General features: G+C 29.0%; 2 protein-coding genes and 1 long non-coding RNA gene across 4 annotated transcripts; 2 read left to right on the top strand and 1 right to left on the bottom strand.

Moving 5' to 3' along the window:
- The first annotated feature begins 257 nt into the window (after nt 1–257).
- LOC108321061 (isoflavone 2'-hydroxylase) lies at nt 258–2068 on the top strand. Its single transcript, XM_017552705.2, has 2 exons — nt 258–1242; nt 1327–2068. The coding sequence occupies exons 1-2, from the start codon at nt 337–339 to the stop codon at nt 1933–1935; spliced, it is 1515 nt and encodes a 504-aa protein (XP_017408194.2). The 5' UTR covers nt 258–336; the 3' UTR covers nt 1936–2068.
- An 824-nt stretch (nt 2069–2892) lies between these two features.
- Nucleotides 2893–6243, bottom strand: LOC108321091 (serine carboxypeptidase-like). Its single transcript, XM_017552735.2, has 9 exons — nt 5893–6243; nt 5039–5207; nt 4768–4887; nt 4345–4488; nt 4094–4244; nt 3910–3998; nt 3565–3826; nt 3208–3341; nt 2893–3121 (listed from the first exon to the last, which is right to left on the bottom strand). The coding sequence occupies exons 1-9, from the start codon at nt 6216–6218 to the stop codon at nt 3026–3028; spliced, it is 1491 nt and encodes a 496-aa protein (XP_017408224.1). The 5' UTR covers nt 6219–6243; the 3' UTR covers nt 2893–3025.
- Nucleotides 6244–9036: 2793 nt separating this feature from the next.
- Nucleotides 9037–14744, top strand: LOC108321098 (uncharacterized). 2 transcript variants are annotated; one of them, XR_008248494.1, is made up of 6 exons: nt 9037–9882; nt 10937–11066; nt 12584–12650; nt 12799–12876; nt 13996–14330; nt 14562–14744. It is a non-coding gene; the product is annotated as an uncharacterized LOC108321098 (long non-coding RNA). The 2 variants fall into 2 exon arrangements; XR_008248493.1 differs by lacking the exon at nt 13996–14330.
- The last annotated feature ends 3140 nt before the right edge of the window (nt 14745–17884 follow it).

Consider the following 17884-nt stretch of genomic DNA (forward strand, 5'->3'; position numbering starts at 1 on the left):
TCAACCATCACAGACCATCACGGTTGACGTTTATAGCTTCATTACCCTCAGCATTTCATGCATAAGATGATTATACTTATATAAACATTCTTTTCTTTTAATGCAAATCATATGGGCACACCAACCAGTCCAGGTCAAACTACTCTCATATCTCAGCAGCCATATTTTGTCTTAAAAATGAACATCAACAACATATTATAATATATGTTGTCGGCTTCTTCTCATATCACATGCATGCTATATAAAGCTCATGTCACCTTCTTCATTCATCACTCAATTCAACTGCAGAAGCACACCCACACTTACTTCTCTATATCTTCCATAACAACATCAACCATGGGAGTGCCTTCTTTGCTGTTGCTCTTCTCTTACTTTCTCCTTTCCCTCCTATTCATACTTTTCAGTCTCAAGTTCCTGTTGGGAAGCAGAAGAGTGAGGAATCTGCCACCGGGGCCTTCTCCTCTGCCCATAATAGGAAACCTCAACCTCATCGAACAACCCATCCACCGCTTCTTTCAACGAACTTCCGAGCATTACGGCAAAGTCATCTCCCTCTGGTTCGGTTCCCGTCTCGCCGTCGTAATCTCTTCACACTCGGCATTCCAAGAATGTTTCACCAAACACGACCTTGCCTTGGCCAACCGCCTTCCCTCTCTCTCCGGAAAATACATTTTCTACGACAACACCACCGTCGGCTCCTGTTCCCACGGTGACCACTGGCGCAACCTCCGCCGCATCACCGCCCTCGACGTTCTCTCCACCCAGCGAGTCCACTCTTTCTCCGGAATCCGAAGCGACGAGACCAGGCGCTTGATTCACAGGCTGGCCAGGAACTCGCGCAAGGGTTTTGCTCGCGTGGAGATAACTTCCATGTTCAACGACTTGACCTACAACAACGTGATGAGGATGATATCCGGGAAGAGGTTTTACGGAGAGGAGGCCGACATGAAGAACGCGGAGGAAGCCAGGGAGTTCAGAGAGACCGTGGCGGAGATGCTGCAACTCATGGGCTTGGCTAACAAGGCCGATTACCTGCCTTTCCTGAGGTGGTTCGATTTTCAGAATGTGGAGAAGCGCTTGAAGAGTATCAGCAAGAGGTACGATGCCATCTTGAACAAGATCATCGACGAGAACCGCAGCAACAAGGATAATCGTGAGAACTCCATGATCGACCATCTCCTGAAACTCCAAGAGACTCAGCCTCAGTATTACACCGATCAGATAATCAAAGGCCTTGCTCTGGTAACGAATTCATCGTTTTACTCTCATAATAATCTCCTAAAGACTCTCTCTTTCATGTGTTAACTCTGTGTGCATTGGTTCAAGGCGATGCTATTTGGAGGAACGGACTCGTCGACGGGAACTCTGGAGTGGTCGTTGTCGAATTTGTTGAATAAGGCAGAAGTGATGGAGAAGGCGAGAGAGGAGTTGAAGAGAGTGGTGGGGGAAGATCGGTTGTTGAATGAGACAGACCTTCCAAAACTTTGTTATCTTAGGAAAATAATTCTTGAGACACTTAGGTTGTATCCGCCAGCTCCAGTGCTCATACCACACGTTACTTCGGAGGATATAAGTGTGGGAGGATTCCATGTGCCTCGGGACACAGCAGTGATCATCAATGGGTGGGCGATGCAGAGAGATCCTGAGATGTGGGATGAAGCGACATGCTTTAAACCTGAGAGGTTTGATGTTGAAGGAGAAGAGAAAAAGTTGGTTGCTTTTGGGATGGGAAGAAGGGCTTGCCCAGGAGAAGCCATGGCCATGCAAAGCGTTAGCTATACTTTGGGTTTGTTGATTCAATGTTTCGATTGGAAACGAGTGAACGATGAAAAAGTTGATATGAGAGAGAATAATTGGATCACTTTGTCAAGGTTAATTCCTCTTCAAGCCATGTGCAAGACCCGCCCACTCTACGCTCAGCTTTCCTCAATTTAGTTCTTTTTTTTTTCTTTTTCTTTCCTCAAATTATACTCTATCCTTCCACTCTGCTACTGTCGGTTATGAATTTCCAATAATCTTCAATGTATTCTTTCTTATTCTTATATCAAACTACAACTTTTATGGTCCAGTCCGGAACTGCTGCTCATCCTCCTATGTATGTCCAAATGTAGAACTGGGTCTGCTTATATCATTAAAATTTATAATGATTCGCGTTGCTTATCAAATTCACCGTGTAGTAAAAATGTCAAAGAAGTTCTCAAATGTTTTAATCAAAGATTGAATGAATATATTCATGATTGGCCAATGGAAACAGATTAAAGAGCCTCATAGGGGTCTTTATCAAAGAAAAGAAAAAAAGAAGAAAAACAACTACCTCAGTTGCCATTAAACGTGAAGATCTCCATTTTACGAGGTTTTGTTGTCTCTGTTTCTATAAAAAAATTAGGACCAAATATTGTTTTTAAGTCGTCAATTTACAGTTTTCCTAAATTTCGAAACTTGATTTTTTAATTATTATCATATCTTATTATGTATGACATCTCAAATATTTACTTTCCAAAATATTCGAGACAGGGTGGAAACTCACCAATTGGTAATGGAAACTCCCACTGAGGGCAACAAAAAGCATGCAAGTGAACTGCATAAAAATAGTTTCTAAATTGCCAATATCTAACAGAATTTCCACACTATTCCATTTGAACTGCAATCAAAATCACTAACCTTCCAATACCTTATTTACAGAAATGGTCCAGTTCATTTTGTTGTTTTTAGATTTTCACCACTTTTAAAGTCATCTTACAATGTTGCAGAAGGGTGGTTCTGGCATCATTCACTAAATAAGTCTTATACCAACCAAGTAAGTCTAATGATTTATTGACATTTTTCTTGCTTGAAGCAATTATGAGAATGGTGCACATTGCAGAAATCATTAGTACGAGTAGAGTTCAAGAATTGTTTGGAGAAAAATATAATTCCACCATCCAAATATTATTTATACCCCGAAGTCATTTACACAAAAATGATTTTGATCAGTATTCATGTGTGTTTTGTTTTGGTTTTGACAAGAGTATATAGATTAGTTATCTCATTGTGTGGCCAGTTTCCCTCCCATCCATCTTTTAAGCATCTCAAGTGCAGCTTTTGGTTGATCCATAGGAACCATATGCCCAGCCTCATACACCTGTCATGCATGGTATCACATTACAAAGAGTTACCAAATGTAAAATCAACAATGCCTCACTGCTGAACCCAGCACTGAACACAAACCTTGAGAAAAGATAGAGGTCCATAGCTGTTCAAAGACCCTGCATCTACACCATCAACAACAAATTTCACTGTAGGAGATGTTCCAAACGCTTTTTGGCCTGACCACTGCATTGCATGAACCCACCTTGAGTTTCCTGCAAAATCAGAATCACATCAAATACTCAAACATAACTTTTCAACACTAACAAAATGAGAAATGTCAGCAACACTCTTATGAACTCATCCTCTATTGTTGAGTATTGTTTATGGAAAAACACCTGAGTTTGTGGGATTCATTTGTAATTTTTAATTAGAAAAAATACATCAGTAGTAGCACTCGTCAAACAAACATGTTCCAGATGAATGAATTAGGCTCACCTAACCAGTTGCATATGAGATCTTTTTCCCCTGCATACACAAGCACCTTGATTCCATCCTCAAGAAGAGCAGGAATCCCCACTTCCAGATTTTTCATCCAATCTTGAATCATAGCATCGTACACTGCTGAACTGCATGAAACAAACTTCAAGTTAACCGGCACACCTAAAGCACTCTTCACTTTCTGCAGGTTTAGCAGCGTCTCCAAGTTGCTGAAATCATAGCACAGATCCCCCACACACTTCTTTCTGATGTCATAGTACTGCAATTTTCATATCAGAAGATACAGTAAGCAAACCGAACTGAGTAGGAAATAAACGGCACTTTTCTTTCATGATTACTCACGTTAATGTCCCCGGCAATGGACAATATACTTGAGAAAATTTTATAACAAATATTCAATGCATTATCACAACTTGTTCCACCTTGAGTTTCTGAAAAATCAAACACAAAGTTAAACTATAAGTTAAAAAAAAAGGTAGGTGTGTGCGTGTAAGAAAAAAAGGGAGAAGAATTCAAGAGGTTGTACGGCAAGTTTTAGCAGCTTGTTCACAAACAGGAATTGACTTGGTTATATCATCATGTTCAGCCTTTGAGATAATTCCATTATCTAATGCAAAGTCTGGGTATGCTGGGAACTGAATTGCAGGATTTGTTAACCCATTACCAATTGCAAAACCCTGTTGTTGCATCAAATGAATCAACACAAAAAATAAAACAAGATAATTAGTAATTAATTAATCAACAGAAAAATAAATTGTATGATGAACAGTGCAAGACCTTGAGGTTTATATGAATTCCTTGATTTCCTTTGTTTCCTTGGTTAACCCGGGATGCAAGAGCAGGAATATAGTGTCCAGCATATGATTCACCAGTGATATAGAAGTCATTCTTAATGAACTCAGGATGTGCCTTGAAAAACTCCTGTCATTATAATAAAATTGGTTTAGCAGATCTTATTCATACACAGCAGGAATATCTTTTATTCAGAATTGACAGAATTTAAATACAGTTCCATGTATGTTCCCAAGGTTACTTTTTAATCAGATTCATGCAAATAAAAAGTATTCGTATTAAAAAAATAATATTAAGTTATTAAAGTGAAAAGTTAATTTTAATTAAAATGATCATTACAAGTACTTATAAAACTGCAGCTAAGTTGATGAATGGGGACAAAAAGTAACTTTATGTTAACTTTTTTACCTGCAAGAAGTTATATAAATCATTGCTAACGCCAGTTTCATCATGACGAATGTCAGTTTGATCAGAAGTGTAACTAAACCCTGTACCAGTAGGTTGGTCAACAAATAAAATATTTGATGCCTGCAAAATGAGAAAACTATGGTAAAAACTGGTGTAACAACTACAGGTTATCTCTAAATAAATTTCACCAATTTTTTGACTATGTGTTTTATGGTTGAACTACTCATGGCACACTTTGAGTGAAAGAAAGAAACTTAGAAATTGATCTCACCTGATCCCAACCATAATCATTCCATAAAAGAGACAAATTATTGGCAATATGAAAAGGGCCATTCTCATAAAACAAAGCCAATTCACTGCCACACCCTGGTCCTCCAGTTAACCATATCACAACTGGGTCATCCTTTCTGTTCCTTGACTCAAAGAAAAAGTAGAACATCCTGCATTTCATAGCAGAAAAAAAAAATCATGATCAAACATATATACAAGGATAAAATTCAGTTAAAATAATTAAATAAAACACACCACTTCAATTATTTTAACCATTTTCAAACCAATAATGGATATGTGTTGAGAAAAAACTCTTGGAAGTGTCCAAACTCAGGATAAATACAATAATTTGATCATTATTACTTAGTATAATGATATTTCAAGTCAATAGAAATATGTGGTCAGAATTGAACTCACAAGTTCGAAGTATCCAAAATTCAAGGACGAAGACAATTAATAAAAGAAACTTGTAAAACGCGTCTGATATATAATAATGACATAATATCGTGTATATGACGATTTTAAAATTTAATCACAGGCATATTACTTGCAGAACAATTCATTATTCCTTAAGATCTATACTTTAATTGAATATTTAACAAAATAACACACTAACAGTAGTAGCAGCTAGTTGGAAAAGAATAAAGTGCTGCAACAACAGTTGACCTTTTTACTTAATCATTGCATCAGAAAGAGTTCTTTTTTGCTGCAACTTGCAAAAAAAGAACCTTGACTCATCACTCTCAAAGCCTCTTTCTCATTGGAATGATGAGAAAATGATACGAGTAACTATGTTACATGAGAAGGATGCATATATATGTATATATATATATATATATACGTGTATAAATTTACCTTGCAGCTTTGGAACTGGGAAGTGAATAGTAACCTGCATGGTGACCAAGGTCTTGAATAGAAGGTCCAGAATCACCGAAAAAAGAGAACTTCTTCTCCACGATCTTCCCAGAAACAAAAGCTTGACTGTCACCTTGGAGAATGTTTACTGGGTCCTTTGGGGACAGGTTGAAGCTTCTTATGAGCGTTTGTGCTGGTGATTGATATGAGTTTTCAAGGTGATGGGTGAGACGAGAAGTTGCATAGGAAGAAGAAAGCGATGCGAAGAAAAGCAGAACAAGAGACACAGACACTTGTGAGAGGGTTAACGTTGGTGATGGAGCCATGTTGTGTGAGTTTGTGGAAACTGTTTTCCAATGGTTTTGAATTTATAGTGTTCACGCAAAGCGAAGGGCTCCACCACTTTTCACCATTTAGTGTTTCCGAATATCTTAACGTAGATTTCCTTTATTGTAATCATACCCAGAAATTAAATTTTTGGAAATAGGAATTAAATTAACAAAATTGATTGATGGCTATTAAAATGTATATATGATTAGTAGAAATAAATTATATCAAAATGGTAATCATGATCCGTCATGAATAATTTCTTTTTAAGGATAATGGATATTAGTATTTCTAAATTGTTGTTTAAAAGATTTTATTGAAAGTATAACACCTTTTTTATTTAATGAAAATGTTCATTTTATTTTTTTTTCTTCATCACAATAATATATATAAGTTAAGTAAAAAAAATTAAAATATACGTAATATTAATTTGAACTTGAAAATAACACAGCTAAAAATAAAAATATTTAAAATATAATGATTTAATATTAACATCGAAATTATACATACTTTCTTTTACTAAATTTAATATCACTATTAATTTTAATATTTGTTGAAATGATTTAATGTGATAGTCACAACCATAGTTCTTAGAAAATAGATGTCGATCTCGTTTAAAAAGTGACAACGTAGTGTTTCTAAACCACGTAACAATAAAAAAAATTAGTATCACAATAAATAAATAATCGAGCAACCTATAACGATGTTATTTTAGTGTTCAATTCAATTGTATATATATAATTTTTTACTAAATTTAAATAATCTTACACTAGTTAGTTTATGTGTTTCGTGATATCACTATTCTATATTTATTAAATATTTACTTCTTATTTTTGGTATATATTAATTCGTTTATTGACTTGTATTTTAACTTTTGTTGATATACGTCATTTGGCTTTTGATAATGTTGTTTAATTTTTTTTAATAAGTTAAAATTATGCTAATTAATAAAATTATATGCAAACCTTATCATAATCACACACTCTAATTAAAGCATTCAATTAATTAATACTTTAATAACCAATAAATACAAAATACTAGTAAATGCTGCAGATTTTCGTGGCACAAAAAGTTAGTATATTTTTGTGCATTGCATTTTTTGTATTCTCTGTATAAATCAAGTGAATAAATCAAGTGAATTTAAATGTGTCTTTTATGCTACTTGAAGAATAAATTAATTTAATTTAGTTTTGATATATTATGTATAAAAAATTGATAAAAACACAATTGTATTTCACATCTAGTAAAAATAAAGTTAGACTTATCTGCATTTTGATCCTTGGGAAATTGTCATTGTGTGAATTTTATCATTTGGATTCTAATTGTGCTAATTAAATCTTTTAAGTACAGTAAATGTGAGATTTTATTCTCTTCGGTTCCAAATGGTTAAATATCATAAATGGTATGAATTTAATCTTCCTAAAACATCATTAATTAATAGCAGAGTTTAGCTCACCATGAAAATAGAAGAAAAAAATATCTTCCGAAAAAGAACATTGATAAAAGACTATCCACTTAAAAAAATAAGCAAAATAAATTTAAAATTATTTGTAATAACTTAAAAATTGTAAAAGGATATATTTGTTTTTCTTCCTTTACATCCACCTAACCTATATTAAGAATAAAAATATAATAAAATATAAAATATTATGTGAATTTTCCGATTTTGATTAATTTATAATTTAATTTGCCATTATTATATTTAAGAAAAACATTATATTGGATAAAGAGAGATGAAGGGACACTATGTTAACTTATTATTTAATTTTGATTATGAGAATGGTTGACAAGATTGTCCATGTTAAGTTAATACTGTTTTCATTAAATAATATGGATAAATAGTTTAATAGTTGACTGACTTTGACATGAAATTGAAACTCTTTTATTTTGTAAATTTTAATATATTTTTGTATTCAAATTTAAAATTAAATTAATGTAATTCTCTTAATTGTTTTTAACATCTTAAAAAGTATTTTTGATTAATATTAAAGTAATAATAGTTAAACTGTTTAAATAACTAATATAAATTTAAAAGATGTAATTGACTTAAAATGAATATATATTCATTATTTAAGCTTGTGATCAGTTTAAAACATAAATGAATTTCATATTAAAATTAAAGTTAAAAAGTAAAAATATGTTTAACTTTAAATAATATTTTGAGTCATAATTTGAAATATATTAATTTATATTATTATTATTACATTATAAAATAAACGTGTTTTAGTTTTATATTAATTTATATTATTATTATCTAAAATTAGTGTAAACACATTATGTGTTTTTCTTAGGATAACAAAAAAAATATGAAATTATCATTATAAAAATTAGTATAAATCATTTTTATTTTTTAGTTATAGATAGTTTTTATTTATTTTGTAAATTATTTATATTTATTTCATTTTAAAAAGTAGTTAAATGTTTTAAAAATGGTTAAATAAGAACAGTTAAATTAAAAAAATATGAATAAAACTAGAAAAAAATGTGAATTTTTTATATATAATAGTATAAAACTATATAGATAAATAATTTGTATAATTTTTGTTATATAAATAGTTTTTATTATAAATAAATTAAAAAATAAATATTAAAAGATAAAGTTAGAAAATATTTTTATTATAAATAACTATTTAAATTTTAGAATCTAGTTATTAAAGGGTAAGATTAAAAAATAAAATCTCACATACAGATATATTCTCTTGATATAATAGCATATACATAATTTTTTTAGTGTTGATTTGGAAATTTTAATTTAAAAGAAAATATATGTATTTAATATACTTGAGGTGACGTAGTTCCTTTATCTTAATATGAATCCCTAATTTTTCCATTTTGTTGATGGATGGAGCTTGTTGTCCAATTCCCCTCGAAGCTTGCTACCCACCAAATTTAGTTGAATGCCTGTTCTGTAACTGCCGTTAATTCAAAATCCTAATACATTGCATGAATGCAATCCCTTAAGTGAATCCTTAATCCCTTTTGCGAACTCACAATCCTTCATGTGAAGTCTCAATCCCTTCCATCAACCCTTAATCCCTTGCGCGAAGCCAAAATCTCAAGCAAGGTTGAGAGTTTATGTCATTAGCTCCAGGTATTCCGACGGAGAAGTATTTGGAGGCGTTAAAGTTTCCGATTTGGGCTCTGTTTGTTCGTGAAGGGGGTTGAAATTTCTTTCCCAACTGGTTATTGCCTGGCTGTGTTAGTAGATTGAATGTGTTATTTTATAAATACATATTATTTCAATTAGCACAAAAAGTGCAGATTGTTATGCAGATTTTTTATAATTTGTATGTTTGAGTTCCAAATAGAAGTTATTTCTTGTAATGCGTATGTTGCTCTGAAGCTAGAACTAAGAAGCAACTAATAAGCTCTAGTAGAAGCTAGTTGCTGTAATGTATTTGATTTGTGAAGTTTAGTTAGCTGAAATTGTGAAATGTTATTTACTTTTATTTTACCTCTTTCCAGTGAGGTTTACTATCTGTATATGAAGGATTGTTTCTCTTCCATCTTGTAGAGCAACAGAATCTTTACCTTTGATCAATTCCAACAACACCACTCCTATAAACGTCGATTTTGGTAGTGACCATCCCTGCTTCCAGATGCTCTGGAGCCACATAACTTGAAGTTCTTTTCCTTTGTGATTCTTCAGCAAGAGCAAAATTTGTAAGAATCCTTTTTTTCTTCCTTTGATTCCATATATGTTGCCATTTCAGCTTTCAAATCAAGTTCTAAAGAAGCAGCTGACTCGAATTTAGATCAGGAAGTCTGACTGGCAATACTTTCTCATTAAATCTTTGGAGGCTTTTTAAAGTTTCGTAAGTTGGTGTTGATGGACTCATGCTCCATGAACAATACATATATTACAAAATTTGGTGGTATAGGGTTATATGATGTTTTATTCATCAGAATACTATAGGTAAACAATTGACAAAAAGTTGGTGAAAGGTACGTAGGTTTAATTTCGGATGACAGATAGGATATTAGTTAATAAAACTTCAGAGTAAGATACCTACCTATCCCAGAGACCTTCAATTTTATACATAATCATTTTGGATTATCAATCAAAGATCTTCCCTTTTATCAGTCTCCGATTAGTCCCAAAGCCAAAGAAAGATTGGCTTATGTAGCTTAATACTGCCGCAAGGCCCTTTTCTGTGAACCGGATAGTGACATTGCCAATTCAATCGACCACAGGGACTGCAAAAATTCTGACAATGTTATTTGCTATATAGGCCTAAACATTTTACGAATGATGGTCATCATAGAACCTTGTTCATGCATGTTGTTGGGTTGACATTCTGCTGAACCTCTACTTTTTCCCATTGGTCTAGATATAGTTAGACTAAGCATAAGTTCAAATTCGCTCTCTTTTAGAAAAGTGATTGTGCAATAGTGAAATTATGTCATAAGGCAATTCTGTTTTAAAGGTTTTTTACATAACGTAAAAACATATTTACATTATAAAAACTGGTTGACAACCAATTTATGTTTTCAAACAAAGTTGAAAACAGTTTTTCCACCACTTCAGTCCTAATGTGGGAAGACAATTCAAAATTGGTTCAAACCCAATTTATGTTTTGAAAATGTGCCCCGTTACCTGATTTTGTAAGTTATTGTGGACCACTAAAGTTTAATGAGTAATTGATGTTTTCAAATTAACATGAAAACATGTGATTCAGTTTCTCGACTGACTGATAATTTCCTGATGAACATGCAGAAAAATTGGACCGGGACTGGATGTATAATATGCTTGATTCTTTTGTGTAAAATGTGATTGTCAGAAAATCCTCTAGCCACCAGTTCTCATGTTACATTTGCTAAAATATGGATTCAGACATAACTACCGGGTATGGAGAACGTAGATTAAATAATTTGATTTGTTTCTTTTAATTCTTCTACTTTAACATGGGTGAAGCAGATATTACTTTAATGTTGATTAAGTCAATATTACTTTTAATTCATAATATATTATTTTTCTGTTTAGTGTGGAGCTTCAATTGATGCAATTAAAATTTAGTTAAAATTATACATTAAAAAATATCTAACACTCTAATCAACATAATTAAAACCTGAAAAACTAAAATCATAAATTTATAATACGTGAGAAAAAAAATACAGTCAATCAAGAAAGTTATTATAACAATTTTTTGGATGGGCCATTATATTAAACATTAATTTATATTTTCGTTTGTATAGTTACAATTTTTTTTCTACTCACCTCACAAAAACGCCAACCAAGCAGTAACAAAGACGAGATTTTATTGTTGGTGCAAAATGATAAAACAGAATTGATTCTCCACAACGACCGAATCGATTCTCTGACACTGATGAACAGGTGAATAGATAATGCACATTCAAATGAAAGAGGAGAATCTCTCCTTGTGTATTTTCCAACCATTTACATCACATAATCAATTCTTTCATTTGTATAATCGATTCTAGTTCTGCATTTTGCACATATTTGATGCCGGAGAATTGATTTTGTGGTTTAAAGAATCAATTCCACACCTCAATCAATTCTATTCCTAGAATCACACAATTGATTCAAGAGTGTTTCATCCTACACCTCTAAGATTTCATTCTCCACTTTCAAAAATTACATTTTTAACCTTCTAACATCTTATCCTACACTTTCAACTTTTTCAAAATTTTCATTTCAACTTTAATAAATATTTTTTCATTTTCTTTTCTTTCTTATTAAAAGCATTCTTCGCCACTTTAATAATAATTTAATTTAACTTAAAATTTAAATATTATCTAATCTAATTTAATATTTTAATAATTATTAAAAATATGATTTATATTATAATAATAGTTATATTAAAAACTTAAAAATAAAATAATAAAAATAAAAATAATAATAATAAAAATAAATAGTAATAATAAATTTGATTTAATATATTAAAATATATTAAAATATTAAATTAAATTAAATAATTATTAAATTTTAAATTTTTTTTATTAGATATTAAAATCCATAAAATAAGCTAAACTTTTGCTTTTTATTTAAAATTTAACAAATATTGAATTTAAATAAAAATTATAATATTATTTATTATATTTTTATATTTTAATAACTATTAACATATGATTTATATTTTTATAATAGTTTTATTCAAAGAATTAAAATAATAATAATTAAAATAAGAATTATTGTAAGAGCCTGAAAATGTAAGGCTATTGGGCCCTGCAGCCTGGCCCAAGAAGCTAAGGACACTAGGACCTTAGAAGAGGTCTCATTTTCCAGCTCTGAGTTTTTTATCCAGTTCCTCTTTCTCTCTCTAAGTTCAGCTTCATTTTCTTATTTCTTGCTCTGACTTCTCTCTACTTTTCCACCACTTCCCACCGTTGAAATTTCAAATAGGTAGTGTGCTTTCGTTCACGGAGTTGAGAGTTTTTCCTTCATCCGATTAGATTTTCGTTTTGGACGGGTAAGTTATCTTTTTCTGTTTCCCCTTTTTCCTTTGAACCTAGGGCATGCAATTTTCTAGTTGCATGTAGTCAATGGTTTTCCTCTCTAGATTCTCTATCTATTCTAACTCTAAGAGACGTCTTTGTACCCAATTTGACGTTTTGTAGATCCTGTTGAACTTGCTTCTGTGCAAGAGTACTGTTTTGGGGTTTCGTCTAAAGAGTGTTGTGCTTATAACCACTAAGGTAAGGGGAGCTAATTATTTTTGTATGAATTTATTTTATAAAAATACATGCATATGAATGTTGAACTGGTGTGCTCTTGTGAAACTGTTTTATGACTTTTATTGTATTGGGTATTATAACTGAAACTGTGAAATTGTGCATGTTGTGATGTGATGAATTTAATCTGTTTTGAATGAGTTTGTTGGCTGAAATTGATGTCTGGAGTAAGGGTTCTGTAATAACATGTATATGGGTATTAAATAGATGTACAGGTACTGTTTGAGGTTGTTGTGAGAGGAAGTGAAAATATTAAAATTAGGCATTTCAAATTTAGAGAATAAGAGAACAGGGTGGATAATTTAAATAAATTAATTGTTAATTGTTGAGAGCCTTTCTTTGTTGGTAGGATAGAGGAACCTTAAAAACCTGAGTTGGCACATCCCTGATCATAGAGCAGCCCTGGCCTGGTCCAGTCAGTTGTGACTAGTCATATGTGCTGGCGTCGAATGTGAGTTTGATGCGTTCAGACATCTAGGTCCTCTCCGGTGACCAATTGGGGTAAAGAAAGATCTCTACTAGGATGAAAATAAAATAAAACAAGTTGATTGTAGATGCATAAAGTTATCATGTGTTAATTTCTAGTCAATTATAATTTTAGGAAATCAGTCACTGTCTGTTTGAAATTTAAAGTAAGGATCCATATATAAATATATATATATATATATATATATATATATATATATATATATATTTAATATAATATATATTAGTTTAATATAATATATATATATATATGATACGTAACGTTATAAATATATATTTTTATATTATATTAAACTAATATATATATATATATATATATATATATATATATATATATATATATATATATATATATATATATATATAATAAAGTAAGGATAGTTGTTTCTTATATTGAAATGTGAGTGTTAATCAATAATTATATTACTTGTAGGTATGTATAAATTGATGCATTTTATAAGCTGTTATGGGTTAGTTGGAGCTGTTTAGTTCTTGGTATTGATTAACTTAGATTCAATTGTGGAGATGTTATTTTTATAATTTGTGAGTGGTGAGTAATGTATATTGTTGAGATTGTGTATATGTTGATTGTGGCAGAAAGTATATGATTACAAAGTGACAGTACGGTTCATGAACGTAATTCCATGATTCTCAAGGAGGGGATACATGGTGGTGTCCTAGTAGTGTGTAGAATGATTGCATGGTAGCTCAGTCTTGGGGGTTTTCCTGACGCTCCAATGGTCTTTCATTCTCAAGTAGAGAGGATTGATCCATGTGGTGAGGAGTAGCAGGAGGTCCTAGTCTTGGAGGCTTCCAGTATGCTCCAGGACGCGGAAAGGACTAACCTCGTGAGTGTGGTAGGGTGGAACCCATTGGCAACGGCTTTGCAAAGCAGTAGAGGCCACCACGAGTGCATAACCCGCCATAGCTCGGTAATCATTCTGGTCCGGACGAGTCGGTTTATAAAGCAACGAGTCAAGTCTAGTTTATGACATGTTCCTTTGTATGGTTTAACTTGCTTGGCTTAAAGTATTTATTTGATGAATTGTTTACTTTAATATAGTATGCTTGCTTGTGAAACTAGCTCACCCTTGCTTGTGTGTTCGTGCTTTGTTTGGGTATGTTTCCTGTTGCAATGATCATCCTAAATTGGATGTGAGCAGATGAAGAGGAGGTGTCTGTGGAGCAAGCGCTGGAAGAAGGTGATGCTGCAGCTTAGTATGTCTAGGATCTTGATTAGTTGTATTATTCTGATGATAATTCACAGTGGTCCTTTATGTTTAAGAGACCAACTCTGATTTTATTTTGGATGACTGTAACTAATATAGTCTGTTATATGTCTCTAACTGCTTTCCAATATTATAACTGAATGACGTCTTTATTATATATGCATGTTGTATATTATGAGGATGTCACAATTATAATAATAAAAATAAAAATAATATTTTAAATTAAGTATTTAAAATTATTAAATTATATTAAAATATTAAATTAAATTCAATAATTATTAAAGTTTAATAAAAAAACAAAATTTTGAAAAGATACGTTAATCGGATATAGATATCCGATAAGTAATGGTTCGGATATCCATATCGGATGAATAATTGTTTTTAAAAATTTATTTTTTATTTAAATTTTACTAATTATTTAATTTAATTTAATATTTTAATATAATTTAAATGTATTTAAATATTTTATTTAATATAATTTTATTTGATTTTAAGTAAATAATTGTTTTTAAAATTTTATCTTTTATTTAAATTTTAATAATTATTTAATTTATTTTAGTATTTTAATATAATTTAATATATTTAAATATTTTAGTTAACATAATTTTATTTTTATTTTAATTATTTTATTTTTATATTTTTAATATAACTAATATTATAATATAAATCATATTTTAATAATTATTAAAATATAAAATTATATTAAATAATATTTGAATTTTAAATTTAATTATTATTAAGGTGGTGTAAAGTGTTTTTAATAAGAAAAAAAAGAAAATAAAAATATATTTTTTAAAGTTAAAATTAAAATTTTTGAAAAAGTTTGAGTTGCAAGATAAGGATGAGATGTTAGAAAGTTAAAAATGTATGTTTTGGAGGTGAAGGATGAGATCTGAGATCTTGGAGGTGTAGGATGAAACACTCTATTTATAGGACCAAAAAACATCCATAGAAAGAGGGTTACTTCATACACTACCCCACTTTGTTCCCTGCACCACCACATTTTTAAATTTCAAAATTATCCTTTATATTTTAAAATATCTTACACCCCACCTCTTTTCTTCAACGGATGTGCCACATCCGTTGAATTTTTTTTTTAATTTTTAGTTTTTTAATCTATTGTATTTTAAATTAATATATAAATATTATTTAATTTTTTTAAATTATTACTTAATTATTTATAAATTAATTTTATTTTATTTAATAAAATAATTATTATTAATTTAATTTATGTATTATTATTTAAATAATAATTAAAATATTTTTTATAAATATATTAAAACGGATGTGGCGACATCCGTTGAATTTTTATTTTTTAGTTTTTTAATTTTTTGTATTTTAAATTAATATATAAATATTATGTAATTATTTTAAAATTATTACTTAATTATTTATAAATTAATTGTATTTTATTTAATAAAATAATTATTATTAATTTTAATTTATGTATTATTATTTAAATAATAATTAAAAATTTTGTTATAAATCTACTAAACGGATGTAGCACATCTGTTAACGGATGGCGACATCCGTTGAATTAATTTATTTTTTTTAGTTTTTATTTTTTTAATTTTTTATATTTTAAATTAATATATAAATATTATTTAATTTTTTTAAAATTATTACTTAATTATTTATAAATTAATTTTATTTTACTTAATAAAATAATTATTATTAATTTAATTTATATATTATTATTTAAATAATAAATAAAATACTTTTTAAAACTCTATTAAACGGATGTGGCCACATCCGTTGAAGTTTTTTTTTAAATAAAAACAATAAACTAAAATATAAAATATGTAAACGGATGTCAACATCCGTTAACGGATGTCAACATCTGTTGACGGTGAAACGGATGTTGACATCCGTTTTATAGAAGGGCAAATTAGGTACAGGGTGGTGCAGAGAGCGGTTGGTGGTGGTGGAGGGAGCAACTCTCCCATAGAAAAAGCTCACATAGTTAAAATATGAGTGTTTCATCCTACACCTCTAAGATCTCATCATGCACCTCCAAAAATTACATTTTTAACCTTCTAACATCTCATCCTACACCTCCAACTTTTTCAAAATTTTCATTTCAACTTTAATAAATATTTTTTTATTTTATTTTCTTTCTTATTAAAAGCATTCTTCACCACTTTAATAATAATAATTTAATTTAACTTAAAATTTAAATATTATCTATTATAATTTAATATTTTAATAATTATTAAAATATGATTTATATTATAATAATAGTTATATTAAAAACTTAAAAATAAAATAATAAAAATATAAATAAAAATAATAAAAATAAATAGTAATAATAAATTTGATTTAATATATTAAAATATATTAAAATATTAAATTAAATTAAATAATTATTAAATTTTAATTAAAAATCAAAATTTTAAAAACTTGTTTATCAGATATTACAGTCCATAAAATATGCTAACACTTTTGCTTTTTATTTAAAATTTAACAAATATTGAATTTAAATAAAAATTATAATATTATTTATTATATTTTTATATTTTAATAATTATTAACATATAGTTTATATTTTTATAATAGTTTTATTAAAAGAATTAAAATAATAATAACTAAAATAAGAATTATAACAATAAAAATAAAAATAATATTTCAAATCATGTATTTAAAAATATTAAATTGTATTAAAATATTAAATTAAATTCAATAATTATTAAAGTTTAATAAAAAAACAAAATTTTGAAAAGATACGTTAATCGGATATAGATATCCAATAAGTAATGGTTCGGATATCATATCAATGAATAATTATCTTTTAAAAGTTATTTTTATTTAAATTTTAATAATTATTTAATTTAATTTAATATTTTAATATAGTTTAAATGTATTTAAATGTTTTATTTAGTATAATTTTATTTGATTTTAAGTAAATAATTGTTTTTAAAATTTTATCTTTTATTTAAATTTTAATAATTATTTAATTTATTTTAGTATTTTAATATAATTTAATATATTTAAATATTTTATTTAACATAATTTTATTTTTATTTTAATTATTTTATTTTTATATTTTTAATATAACTAATATTATAATATAAATCATATTTTAATAATTATTAAAATATAAAATTATATTAAATAATATTTAAATTTTAAATTTAATTATTATTAAGGTGGCGTAAAGTGTTTTTAATAAGAAAAAGAAGAAAATAAAAATATATTTTTTAAAGTTAAAATTAAAATTTTTTAAAAAGTTTGAGGTGCAAAATAAGTATGAGATGTTA

This window comes from Vigna angularis, chromosome 4 (genome assembly GCF_016808095.1).
Source record: "Vigna angularis cultivar LongXiaoDou No.4 chromosome 4, ASM1680809v1, whole genome shotgun sequence".
NCBI classification, from domain to species: Eukaryota; Viridiplantae; Streptophyta; class Magnoliopsida; order Fabales; family Fabaceae; genus Vigna; species Vigna angularis.

Coding starts and splice junctions, on each gene's coding strand:
- LOC108321061 (XM_017552705.2), top strand. CDS start 337: ATGGGAGTGCCTTCTTTGCTGTTGCTCTTCTCTTACTTTCTCCTTTCC. Junction 1,243..1,326: donor TAATCAAAGGCCTTGCTCTG/GTAACGAATTCA, acceptor CATTGGTTCAAG/GCGATGCTATTTGGAGGAAC.
- LOC108321091 (XM_017552735.2), bottom strand. CDS start 6,218: ATGGCTCCATCACCAACGTTAACCCTCTCACAAGTGTCTGTGTCTCTT. Junction 4,245..4,344: donor GAATTCATATAAACCTCAAG/GTCTTGCACTGT, acceptor ATGCAACAACAG/GGTTTTGCAATTGGTAATGG. Junction 3,827..3,909: donor CCATTGCCGGGGACATTAAC/GTGAGTAATCAT, acceptor TGAAAATTGCAG/TACTATGACATCAGAAAGAA.